The 14,100-nt window shown below is 39.7% G+C and overlaps 1 protein-coding gene across 2 annotated transcripts in view; it reads right to left on the reverse strand.

Annotated features, from left to right (window-relative positions):
- Nucleotides 1–3,259: 3,259 nt before the first annotated feature.
- LOC107666466 (eukaryotic translation initiation factor 3 subunit A-like) overlaps nucleotides 3,260–14,100 on the reverse strand; it is a 21,395-nt gene continuing 10,554 nt past the window's right edge. The window contains exons 18-22 of one of the 2 annotated variants that reach the window (XM_016457793.1): nucleotides 10,664–10,743; nucleotides 10,040–10,560; nucleotides 8,762–8,894; nucleotides 8,026–8,189; nucleotides 3,260–3,835 (exon numbers count right to left, since the gene is read on the reverse strand). In XM_016457793.1, the coding sequence (XP_016313279.1) occupies nucleotides 3,642–3,835; nucleotides 8,026–8,189; nucleotides 8,762–8,894; nucleotides 10,040–10,560; nucleotides 10,664–10,743 (1,092 nt within the window). In that variant the 3' untranslated portion in view covers nucleotides 3,260–3,641. Of the gene's footprint in view, nucleotides 3,836–8,025; nucleotides 8,190–8,761; nucleotides 8,895–10,024; nucleotides 10,561–10,663; nucleotides 10,744–14,100 lie in introns of both variants that reach the window. The other variant, XM_016457792.1, reaches the window with a different exon arrangement.

The raw sequence follows: 14,100 nt of genomic DNA on the forward strand, positions 1-14,100 counted from the left end.
TATCTTCTTTTGTGTTCAGCACAAGAAAGAAATTAATACAGGTTTGGGACAAAATGTGAGCGAGTAAATAATGACAGAAATTACATTTTTTGGGTGAACTATCCCTTTAATGACAGTCGGCAGCATGTTTAGTTGCTACTGTCCCTTTAAGAGCTTCACGCGTTTCTGTCTTAACTGTTTACTTTCATTTTAGACATAACCAACTGTTTATATGTAAACCTTGTGTGTTTTTGACAGTATTAGACGCGAAAGACAACTTAGTCCAATAATCAGGCGCTTTTTGACAGGCTCTCAGTGGCGCTTCATGAGTACGCGCTCAGAAAAAGCGCATGCAGAACAGCACGTGAATTAAATGTTTAACCGGTATTGCTTTAAAGCTGATGAAATAATGTAGTTTTGTGATTGCGCATAAGTGCAGTGTCCCGTGAAAGAAACTACCGCTGAGCTAACACTGATGTGAATGCATGTGGCTTTGTACATTATATTGAGACGGAGGGAGGCGCCAGAACTGCAGCTGATAGAATGTGCACTGTAGCACGAAACAACGATATTTCTTCAAAAGCAGATCGTGGAGACATTTTAATCATCCATGATCAAAAATTGTCATATCGCACACCCCTAACTACCAAGTATAATCAATCTCACACACACAAACAAGCACAACGAAATCACTTCACACTATTAAGCGGCTGTGTTATGAACATGCAAAACTGTATCGCATGCGTGCTACAGTGGTACATTTATTAATCGCACAGACCAGTTTTTTCGTAGCACGTGCGACATATATGTCGCACTGTACAGCCCTGCGTAGGCTACAGTGCAACTTAAGACTTTACAAGAAACCATCACACTGTTCAACATATTTGCTTTATTTAATGTTCGTTGTAATAACATCCCAGTTTTGAATGCCGTAATTTTTATTTAGTTTGCTGCTATAATTTTACCGTTGCACTATTGAAAGCATTCTCACAAACTGCATCACAGTGTGGTATGGCAACTGCACTGTTTCGGACCAGAAAGCCCTCCAGCGGGTGGTGAAAACTGCCCAATACACCACTGGTGTTGGGCTACCCTCCATCAAAGACGTTTACCACAAACGCTGCCTAAGGAGAGTGAGAAGCATCATCAAAGACTCCTCTCACCCTAATCACAGACTGTTCACTCCTCTCCCATCGGGGAGACGTTATAGGAGTCTTCGCTGTCGCACCAGCAGACTCAGGAACAGTTTCTTTCTCTCAGCGGTCAGCCTACTGAACTCCAATCTCAGGCGCTGAACACTACTTCCTAGATGGACCACCTAATTCTTAACTTAAAAAAAAAAAAAAAAGTGTTCAGAACATTAACCTGTCTGCACTCCTCACTCACAATGTTCTTATTATTCCCTCTGTTATTTTGCACATTTCTCTGATATTTTGCACATTCCCTTGTACATTTCTACCTCCGGATGCCGTTTGCACTGTTATGGTCATTGGCCATATATAAACATATGCTATTTACGTACCTCACTGTATAATGCACCTTCTGTTTATACTCACTGTATAATACACCTACTGTTTTTACATTCCTTGCACCCCATGTACAGTCATTTGCATTGAGCTGGTCTCTGCCCTCCTACCTCATAACTTGCACTATATGTCATAAAGCTTAATGTATATACACATAATCTATATTTATTTATATACTCTGTTATTTGCACTTCTGGTTAGATGCTAACTGCATTTCATTGGCTCTGTACTTGTACTCTGCACAGTGACAATAAAGTTGAATCTAATCTAATCTAATCTAATTAGTCAAACTCGACTGGTGCACCACAGACACTCGTCGCCACCGTGCAGCGCCGGGTGTACCAACGAAACATGCTACCTATCAGATTGCGCTACCAAAAATATATTTACTTTGTTTTAAGGGTAAATTTAGGGTAAGGGTAGGTGTGGACGGGTATGGGGTAGGGGTAGGTATGGACATTAAAAAAAGCCTCAAACCACATGAATAAGATGCTGGTAGCACAATCTGATAGGTATAATTTTTCGCTATCGGTTTGTGCTACCTATCTTTTTTACGGGAGGTAGCACAATCTGAGCTGGTAGCACAAATCCTCAGAACACCGGATAATAATAACACTTGTTGCAGCAATATGTTCAAGAAGAATTAACAATTAGGCTACATTTATATCTGCAAGACTACATTTATAAAATGTTTATAAACCAGGTATAAAACATTATTTCGAAATTAGAGTTGATCAGTTCCAGTTAAATGACCGGATTAGACTGAAATATAGGACAACTGGGTGGCAGATGCACAGATTAAGCGATACGTGCCGTTTAAAGGCATATATCCCATATTCACAAGCAGCATCCCTCCAGCTCGAGGTCGGCGGAGTTTACTCACGGTGACCCGTGGTCAAACTTCACAAAGTAGGTCTTAGCAAATATAGGGGTCTAATCTAGTTTGGGAGTTCATAACCTCTTGCGTGGGAATTTGAGGCTCCAGTTGCGGGATTATTGGTCTTAATTGTGGATTTTCCACTAGAATGCAACAAAGACGGCTGACATAATTGTTTTTCTTCTAGTCTTTTCTGCATAATGATATAATGCAAGCAAAAGTTTAGCACCCTCGCAGCGGGAAGAATCACGATTCAAAGAAGCCATTGCATGAAACTAAGAACTCGCATTGATGAGGTTTACCGAGGATTACCTCTTATCAACGTGTGCGTGTGGTCCTCCTACCTACCCCACCCAGTTAGTTTAACCAAGAGCCAGTAAGTCTTTAGAAAAAGGCGTCGTACCACCTAAAACTTCCCTGAAAGAAATCCCAATCGAGTTTGAAACTGGATTATGCCATTGTTATTATTTTCTTGTAGAGATAAAATCTCGCTATAATGAAATGGCGGTATTGTTGTTAGAATTATCTGCATTTTTATTGTCATATTTGCAATGTTTATTTACTAAATCTTTTAATGTATCAATCAGGTGGACCAACAGCAGCGTATTAAATGCTACCGTTTTCTACTGACAACAGCATAAATGAATAGATTATAGGGATCCAATCAATTGTTTTTGGTTCATTTATGAAGAGAGACGTCTAAAGCTTCAGAAAACCTTGCTGAGATTTTGGTGACCCCTAGTGAGCAAAATAATCATCTACTGAGGCATCTGAAGACTACTTAAATAACCACTGATTCTTATTCCAGACGGGTTCATTTGACACAAAATGATTCATGATACTGTCTTCTGCTGTATAAGAACTGAAACTATGGTCATTTAATGAACAAATGACTTTATTAATAAAGTTTTTTTTTCTTCATATTTCTAGAGGGCATACAACCACAGCATAAGCAGCAACTACAGCATGGACAGCTGTAAAGATAACCTGATGATTTCATCTCAAAACCTCACCACCATACATTCATGTTCTACAACATCCGCACCTCAAAGAAAAAAAAAAAACATCTACTTAATTTTATGTCACCAATTTAATCCTCTAAGCATGCATAACAAAGGAATGAGCTACTTTTCAAATGTAAGTTTTTAAAAAGGGATGAAATATAAATTGCCATGTTTGAAAACCCATTGATCTGTACTGATTAGAGAACACATCAAGGCTTAGTACAACATCAAGCAAAAAATTCTGATGCTTTAGCATTAGCGGCGGACAGTGGTCCAGCCATCATCATCCATCTCGGTCTTGGTCCGGCGTGGGTTTTCCTTATCTTTGTCAGAGCGCCAGGTGCTCTTCTCACCGCCATCACGGTCCTGGTCACGTGGTCTGGGAGGAGCCTCTCTTTCGTCCTTGCACTCTTCCCGTCGGTCTTCACCACCACGACGCCATGAACCACCTTTGAGTTAAGAAATAGGATGTAAGAAACTGACCTCTTAAAAGGTACCCCAAGCATATTTCACTTGCTCAGCTTTGTCCAAGGGTCTTGGATTTTATACCGACACCTACCTACTGTCAGGTATGCCACTTTAAACCAGAACTGCTCATCTTGTTTTGTTTGAAACAAAAACATCAATAACTTGGACATTATTGGATTCAATTGCAATTTTTAGACTTCGTGGCAATTAAGTGTTTGCAGCAGCATGGCTATGTTTGGAGGCATTTTGGACTGCTGTGGTATCATGCATTTGTAGTTGCCACTTGAGTTTGTTCTGTTAGATGTACTTCTGTGATTTAGTTTTGGATAAGTGCTTTAAGCAGTAAATAAATTTACTGTTATAACTAGAGCCCGACCGAATATTATCGGCAGATATGAGCCTGTCGCAGATATATCGGTATCGGTGAATATGCTGCCGATATGTATTTTTTTTACAGAACATATAAAGCAGATTAAATGCTTCTGAATGGTGTAATTACTTCGTTTGTCCAGCAGAGCGCGCTCCATTGTTTGCTACTGGTGACTCAGGGTACGTGTAGAGATGCCGGATGAGCTCAAACTTTACCCGAGTCGGCTACTTCAAATAAATTATCCACCCGCCACCCACCCGCACCTATATTTGATCGTCACATTACAATGATTCTAATTCTTTGTTTTGCATGATGATATGATGAATGGATGGTTCATTTTTAACAGCAGATTCAGTGACGTTAGAGCTGATCTGCGCATCACTGCACACGTCTGCGGCGCGTTACGACTCCACGGCCACCTGAGCTGATTGTGGCTGCTCCTATAGTCAATGCTGGTGTTTATACTGGCCGCGCCGCGGCCCAGAACTCATGCTTATCACATCGGTCACATTTCCTAACTGGGTATCTACACTGGACACGAGCGGCGCAACAAAATACAATAGAACACATTATAATCAGTGATGGTTACCCAGCCCTAATGGTGTCTACACTGGATGCGGCGCGACACGACAAATCCCGACAGCAAACTGAAGCCTCGTTCCATTTATGACGTGCTGACACAAAGTTCAAATGATTTTCAACGGTCGCTTTGTTGTGTCCTGTTGCGGCGCAGACATGGTGTGTCAGCATAGTTTGTCAGTACAGTCAGTAACGTAGCAGATTGAAAAGTTAGTATCTTTCTGCAGTCCAATAGACAGCAGTGCGGTAGTGGTTTGATTCTGTTGAATGGTGATTTAACGCTACGTTGTCACCTAGTTGGTGAGACTCAATGCTATAAAGTAAATAAACAATGTCCCCGTCTTTTACTCTCACAATGAGCTTATCATACTCGTTTGCTACATTAGTAGGGCCCTATGATTTCCACGATGCAGAAAACAGACGGAATCGCAGAATCCATTCATAAAAACGGAATTTACTGTATGACGCGGAATTTCATGGAATTTGTCTTATTTTTGATTAATAAATAAAAAACAGGTCAGTACACTTAAATCAAATCACGATATAGACTATTGTCTGTGAATATTAAACTGCAAAAATACTTTAAATATGAATCCTCATGTTCTGCATGTTCATTTGATTACCAGAAAATACACAACACAGAATGTGAAAAAATATTATTCATTTTAGATGTTTACATTTGGAAAAGCTGTGCTTCCTGCATAAATTTGCCCCTGTTGGATTGGCAGTAGCTAGCTTGCCCTACACCAGTGGTCGGCAACAGGCGGCCCGCAGGCCAAAACTGGCCTGCCAGCAATAATATCTGGCCCGCGCCCGCAGCCAGATTATTTTGATAGCGGCTGGTTCTGAAATAGATCTGTCATGACAGCAACAGTTACTCACAATCAGAGTATGTGAGCGGAGCGGTGTGATTTTGACTGGAGCGAGGAGCGGATTTTTTAGAAGTCAGAGCATCGTGGTTTTCACTCGCTCCAAGAGCGCTCCACCACGAGTACAATTCGTGCCAACAGCCCGTAATATAACTGCATATTTAGCAAGAATTCACATGTTAAACATATTTAGCTAGCTTGATGAAGAAGGATCACTCAAATCAGAAAGAATGTGAAGCTATGATGACAGCAATGGACATGAGCGGGAAGTTATAGTTCAAGGAATTTGTTTGTTCCTTCTAGATACTGAATATTTTCAGCTGAAAGCATGATTTTAACAAGTACTACAACACTTATTCACACGCAATCGCTCTCTCAATAATGCATTCAAACAAATGTAATCTTACAGTGCTACTTCATTTGTATCTGATTTAGAATGAGCAGAAATCTGTAAGAAATGCATCGATCAGTAGGTAAAATAACTGACGAAAACGTACTGTTATTTTCATCACAAACAAAATTTGCACTGCAAAAAGCAGCGATTATACCTTTTAACGCTGACAACCATGTTATAAGCTTGTCATGTGGTAGGAAAAATGTTTGAACACTATGTTCTAATAAGCCACTTTGAAACTCTGCTGTTATTTTATTTATTTTATTTTTTTAATATAGGTTATGAACAGAACTGTAATATTTCAAACATACTGAAATACTTTAGCCGCGGAGCGGTGTTTCTGAGATCAGTGAACGCGGAGTGGATCGGAAGCGGGAAATGGTGAACCCGGAGTGGAGTGATTATTAAATGCTCGGGAGCGCAAAGGGGAAATTGTTGCCTCTCCACTCCGCTCACATACTCTGCCGGACATCCACACAAATGTGGCTTTTTGTTAATGACTGTCCTACTACAGGATTTAACACAGAGTAACAGCTCACTACCAGTTACAAAAGCCACTGTAACAGTCTGTCACAGGCAATTATAGTTGCATTTTTCATCAATTAATTTCTTAAATGATCCTTTGACTATGTTCTGGCCTGCCATCTAGTGGCGAAAATTGTTTTTGGCCTGATGCCAAACTTACTTGCCGACCCCTACCCTACACAATTTCAATTTATACAATTCAAGTTATATATATTTTGTTCTATTTGTGTTATTTAAGATTTATAATAAGTGAAGTTTACTGTTAAGTGCACTGATGTCAGACCCATTTTGAATAATAAAGTTTGTTAAATACCCTGCCTCCATTACATAGGACTATGTTTGTCACATCATTATAAGTGTTTGATCACCACATTTGAGTATCATTGCAAAAAATGTGTTTATGTATATATTCTGTTTATGTATATACGGTAATTCTATATACAGTACCAGTCAAAAGTTTGGACACACGAACGGTAAGTGTGTGCAAACTTGTCTATAGTGTACTAGGGCTGTGCGATGTGGACAAAAAAAACCTATCGCGATTTCTTTGATCAATTTTGCGATTTCATTTTAATCACGATTTTGACACACACAGACATGCTTTACAGTCATTAATGCATTCAGTGTGAATTTAAAACATATTTCCAAAAGAAAACCAATTAGAGCTTTATCAAAAAGCTGTAACATGTCTCTAGAACAGACATAAGGCAAAATAATCACTAAGTAAAAGGTGCAACAAAATGTCTCTAGAATAGACATATGGCAGAAAAAAAAAAGTTTTTTTTTGCCATGCATTGGTCATAGAGCTCTTTGTGGCGTTGCCTCAGATGCTGAACTAGATTTGTTGCGCCAAGTTCACACGTACTCCGTCTGCCGTGCGTATACAGTATGTGTATGCGGTGCAGAAGCAGCACGGACTCATTTTGCTTTCGCACAGGATACAGTTTGCAGTCCGCTCCTGATCCGCGGCTGTTTACCACAAACACAACATTTATCCATTATTTTGATTTCAAATCCAAACGTTGTTTCTGAAAATGAAAGAAAATCGTGCTATAAAGCGATTTAGAAAGCTCAAATCGCGATTTTATGATGATTTCGATTAATCGCACAGCCCTATAGTGTACCATAATATAGCCTACACGCAAAGAACATCGGCGATATATCGATAGCAGTCTTTTTTACTCCCTAATATCGGTATCGGCCCCCAAAAAACCCATATCGGTCGGGCTCTAGTTATAACTTCTATTATTAACTCCAGGCACTCATGACCCCACACTATAAAACAGCTTTATCTGGGCCACTGATACAGTACCTTCATCTCAAACAAGTGTACATTTTAATCAAATCTGTCAAAAGGCTCTATATGTGCAAACTTAAATGAGTGAAAATATTATGACTGCATTAAAGATGTGCAAGGCAGATCATGAGACTGACCTTCATCATGGGCTCTGTGATCACGATCGCGGTCTCGGTCATCTCTGCGGTCCCTCATGTCACGGCGTTCACGACGATCATCATGGTCAAAGTCTTCACGACGAGAGTCACGCCAGCTGCTCTGCTCCTCAGCACCACCTCTTCTCCAGCCACCCCCTTCTTCCCTGCACATGCACACACATTCACAATAAACATACTGCCAACTGGATGAGTCTAGATTTCCAGCAAATAGTAAATGGGTGGATCTTAAAATCTGAAAAAGTAAGGCATGGAACCTGTTTTATAAAATATTTTATTCAATTACACAGGCCTAAGGACCACAAGGACTTAATACTGCTGAAAAAAATGTTATATTCTAATTAGTATGTAAAAAAAATAAAATAAAATCAGGGGAAAAAAAATTTAATGCATGTCTATTCTTTACTACTCCCTACTTTCAAATGCTAATTCAAAAAGAAGCAAAACATGCACTCATACAACCATCTACAACCGATTATAATCTAGAACATGACATAAACATTATATACATTATAAACATTATAATTCATCAGAAGTACATCATAAGCAATTGCATGGCATAAATGTGCAGCATTTTAACTGCTCTGAAACCACAAGCTTGTAGAATATGCAACAGTGTCACGTGTCACATTTGTCACAACAGAAAACCCTTCAGACAAAACTTTTATTTTTCATAAAGAGTAAATTGTTAGAAAAACGGAACGTGTTATATTTTTACCTGGGAGGGCGGCGATCTCTAAATCGATCTCCCTCATGACCGTCATCTCCCTCACGCTCACCATCACCATGGCCAGTTTCACGAGCAGGTCCCCAGCTTTCTTCCCGAGCCTTCTCTCGCTCTCTCCATCCACCTACAAAAGGTTACATGGAGCAATTACATGAGTTGAAAAAACATGCAATTGAGATTATTGAAAAATGGCAACTGAACTATGGGTGGGGGGGGGGAATCAATACAGCATATTATCGCAATATTTCCCGCAGCAATACTGTACTGATACACAGACGCCAAGTATCGATATTTTATTAAGCTATTTGGTAGAATAATCAAATCAATTCCTTTACAGCCCACTAGATGGTGGTGTTGATATTTTTCTGGTCAGGTCAGCTGGGTCACCTTCTGCATGCAGCAAGTCAGTAAAATAAAATGGCACCATCCTGGAAACTTATCAGGAAAGCCCCGTCCACGTTTAAATCGGATGTAAGACTATGTTTTATTTATTTTAAATTTAACAGTAATTTACTTTCAAATGCCCCAATTGCTGAAGGGTCTGCACAACTTTTTTGTACAAGTTTAAGTTGCATTGTTCAAAATACCTGTAGTAGCACAGCAGTGCATACCCGTGTACATTTAATTAAGGTGGACTAGATTAGACTGTAATACAAATAATTGAGTTTGCCAGGTGCATACAACATTTATGACAGGTTTTCATGAACGTGGTGGTCAGTTTGTCTGCTTGACAATCCCATTTTGCACTGCAGCAATAAAATTATTGACCGATATGGGTTTTTTGGGGGCCGATACCGATATTAGGGAGTAAAAAAGACTGCTATCGATATATCGCCGATGTTCTTTGCGTGTAGGCTATATTATGGTACAAAAACCAACTTTCCACTGATCAAATACAATATAAAGGGGTCATATTTTTGTTCCCTCTGAGGTTCGCAGACATTAGTGAATGATTTCCAACAACTACAGTAATTAATTTTTTCACCTCTTATTTTCCAACCATCTTTCCTCTGACCTCTGGAATAAAACGGGTTTTATTTTGCGGTTGTACCTTTAAGACCAAATAAATTTCTCCAATGAAATGACGCTTTGCTGCACTTAAGAACGAGCTGTGGGTTTAAGCTGTCCCATGCTTCAATAACAGATGATAGCATCACATTGCTTCATGACAGGAAAATTAGATTCCTCGTGATATGAACCCTTTAAAACACACATTTGGCAACATGCCCTCTGCAAGAAAAGACACAGAAATACCACATGAGCTCGCACCTGGTCTCCCAAGAGGTTTCCAGGGTTTAGGGTCATCTCCATGACGTGGGCCAGAGTCATCCATACCCCTACGGCCTCCCCTCTCATCATCCCCTCCTCTTCTGGGGCCCCAGTCATCATCTGCCCCACGTCGAGGCCCCATGGGTTCATCCATGCCTCTACGGGGTCCACGGTCGTCATCAAAGCCTCTTCTTGGGCCACGGTCATCATCACCTCGTCTGGGGCCACGGTCATCGTCCATTCCACGCCTTGGTCCGCGGTCCTCATCAGCTCTTCGGTTACCTCGGTCATCGTCAACGCCCCTCCTGGGCCCACGGTCATCATCAAATCCCCGTCTGGGTCCACGGTCATCGTCACCTCCTCGTCGCGGACCTCGTTCATCATCAAAGCCACGGCGGAGTCCTCTGTCATCTGAACCACCATGACTAGAACTTTCTCCTCCTCTCCGGAAGGGCATTTCACGGTCACGGTCTTCTCGATCATTGTCTTCACGGCCTTCACGCCCCTCCTGACGCCACTCCCTGGGAAAAAAAAAAAAAAAAGATAATGAATCACAATTCTCTGCATCTGTTTTTAATCTTTGTCCTTACGCATCAGGTTATCAATTAATGTGAAAATTCTTACCGGTCACCAACAGGACGTCGCCAGTCTGAATCGCCCTCACCACGCTTCCTCCAGCCTCCTTCTTCCTGTTCACCCCAGTCCTGGAAAGAAAATAATTAAAATTTAGACTAAGAAATAACAATATCCATTTTATATCTGAACAACAGTATGCAGTCATCATCTGGTTAAAATGGAAGTATTAATTTTGTGAAGTGTTCATTTTTATAGAAATTAATACTCTTCACCAAGGGAGCATTATAATGATCAAAAAAATTGTTACAAAATTGCTGTTCTTTTAAACTTTTTATTCAAAGAATGCTGAAAAAATTCCACAAAAATTAAGCAGCCCAAATCAGCATATTTGAATGATTTCTGAAGGATCATGTGACACTGAAGACCTGAGTAACAGATACTGAAAATTCAGCTTAGCCGTCACAGTAATAAATTACATTTTAAATTAAAGCTGCAAGCAGCGATGAAAGGGCCCTTGCACCCAGGCTTACCGCCACCTGGTGGCTTTAGGAAAACAGCTAATGGTGGGCAATATGCATTTAAAGTGATAAATATAGGAGGAATATGTCAAAGTCATTTATATGTGCCAAACTTCCTACTGCCAGCTGGTGGCACTATGACTGTAACTGAATGTTGGCATATAGATGTCTTCAGACCAGGACTTTTATCAAATCTGTGAAATTTGGTGCAGACTGAACATGGTATGTTTGAGTTAGTATAAAACATGAAATGTGCTGTTGCCAACAGGTGGCACTATAAATTATAACTGAATATTGGCCTTAAGATGTGTTCAGTCTAGGACTCCTATAAAACGTGTGCAGTTTGGGGCAGATTGGGCATTGTATGCATGAGTTACAACAACTTCCTGTTTGATGGCGTTAATAGCATGCTTTAGCACTTAGTAAGTGTTGCTAGCATGTTTGAGCATGTTTCTAACATGTTTAGCACACAATGGCATATTTTACTGTGTTGCTAATAGTGCATCACAGTGTTAAACATGTCACTTCCTATTGCCAGTAGGTGGCGCTATGACTATAACCAAATACGGGCATGTAGATGTGTTCAGGACAGGACTCTTATCAAACATGTTACATTTGGGGCAGATTGGACACTGCATGCCTGAGTTACAGCAACTTCCTGTTTCACTGCATTAATAGCATGCTTTAGCACTTAGCTAAATGTTGCTAGCAGGTTTTAGTATGTTTCTAGCATATTGCCAGCCTATTTAACACTTTTTGACGATTTTTAATATGTTCCTAGGAGTCCATAACAGATATAAATATATCTACATAATCATGAAGGTCTCTAAATCATCCAAACAAAACAAATCTTACAAGATATCTATAGTTTTCTGTATAGAAACTATAGTTGCCGGTGGGCAAATGACTTGTAAGTACACATAACGTATATAATGGGGAAATGGGGTATACTGTCGCTAGCATCATGCTACTCATGTTAGCATCATGCTAACAACATGTTAGTATGTTGCTAGCATCATGCTAATCACAATAACAGCTTGTTTAAAACCATAGATAGATGCCACATTCGACCACTCCAGAAACGTTGACGCATCCGCCATTTTGGAACGGTCAACTTGATGTCATTCACCATAATAATCAATGAATATTCAAAGATGCAACAATCCTTCATAGCCGTTGGTTGTAAATACCGCTGGTATTTAAATACCCGAAGAAACGGGATAACCTTTCACAGGTGAGAATGTGTTGGTTTGTGTTTTCAAGTGTATTATCTCAATTTTACAAGTTTTAAAACATTGTTTTCTTCGTTGCAGCCCGGTGAGCTCTCTCGGCCACCATACTCGAGGGTTCGCACAGACTGGTGAATGACGTCAAGTTGACCGTTACAATATGGTGGATGACGGCTAACATATAACAGCCCATAGAAACAGTCGCTAATAAGGCATCTACGTATACATATCTATGGTTTAAAACATGTTAATATCATGCTAGCAACATGCTAATCATGTTAATTTTGTTTTAACATTTTACTTGTGTTAACATGCTAACACAATTAGGGTTACTATTAGTCCCTAGTGCCAGGTTTTGCCATGGCAAGCACCACTCACATTTTCTTCAGAAAATATACATCTAATTATTATTACTTATTTATTTTCATTTAACTTTTTGATACACAATGCCCTGTTGGGGCAACGTAATGGCTGCACTTTGTTCTGCACTATGTTCCACCACTTTAAGTCAAATGGATTTGGTGTTTGTTGTGTTTTCACATTCAAGAGATTTTGAACTAGATGCAGCTTTTTTGGGTTTGCATCGAATGTTCTTCAAGTTTTATACATAATAAATTTGTTTATGAATAAAGATTGATCTGTTGAAAGCAGTTATTCTGAGTTAGATGCCAAATGTTCTTCTCCTACACTGCAAAAAATGCTTTTTTTACTTAGATTTTTTTTGTCTTGTTCCCAGCCCAGATATCTAAAAATTCTTAAATCAAGAAGGATTTTCTAGACAAGTAAAAATGATTGTCCTGTTTTCAGGAAAAAACAAGTCAAAATTAAAGGGGTCATATGATGCGATTTAAATTTTTCCTTGCTCTTTGGAGTGTTACAAGCTCTTGGTGCATGAAGAAGATCTGTAAAGTTGCAAAGACTAAAGTCTCAAATCCAAAGAGATATTGTTTATAAAAGTTAAGAGTCAACCACGCCTATCAAAAACAGCTCGTTCTAACACGCCCCCACGTCTACGTCACAATGTGGGAAGATTTGCATAACGCCGCCCAAATGTTCATTCAAAGAAAGAAGGCGTAACATTTATTCTCGCTGTAGTATTGTTGTTGCCGCCGCCACCGCCATGTCGTGAAAGCGCTGTGTTTCGTTGTGAAAGCGAAACTACTTTTGTTGGCCTTCCAAAAGAGGACGATATCTGCTTCGTCATGCCTGGAGCTGATCCGTGCTGGTTGCGGAGGAAATACAGTATAAACACATTTCATTACACCAAATACACAAAATAATGTTCTTTTTAGCAGCATCATATGACCCATTTAAGTGAGTTTTCTGTTTGAAATAAGATTATTTTGCTTACCCCATTGGCAGATTATTTTGCTTGTTCTAAGAAATAATAACTTCATTTTGACTTGTTTTTTCTGAAAACAAGACAATTTTTTACTTGTCTATAGAAAATCCCTGATTTAAGAATTTTTAGATTTCTTGGCTGGAAACAAGACAACAAATCTAAGTAAGAAAAGCATTTTTTGCAGTGTATTCAAATTTGACATTGAAAGGTGCATACAACATATTCGCCGACCGGCAACTATTGTTGGCGCTAGGGCTGTGCGATTAATCGAAATCGTCATAAAATCACGATTTGAGCTTGCGCGATTTCTAAATCGCTTTATAGCACGATTTTCCGCGCCCCCGACCTCCCGCAGTATGCTATCCGAACCAATCAGAATGCAGCGCGCCTAAATGG

Source organism: Sinocyclocheilus anshuiensis, unplaced genomic scaffold (genome assembly GCF_001515605.1).
Source record: "Sinocyclocheilus anshuiensis isolate Anshui unplaced genomic scaffold, SAMN03320099.WGS_v1.1 scaffold63, whole genome shotgun sequence".
In the NCBI taxonomy this organism is placed as follows: Eukaryota; Metazoa; Chordata; class Actinopteri; order Cypriniformes; family Cyprinidae; genus Sinocyclocheilus; species Sinocyclocheilus anshuiensis.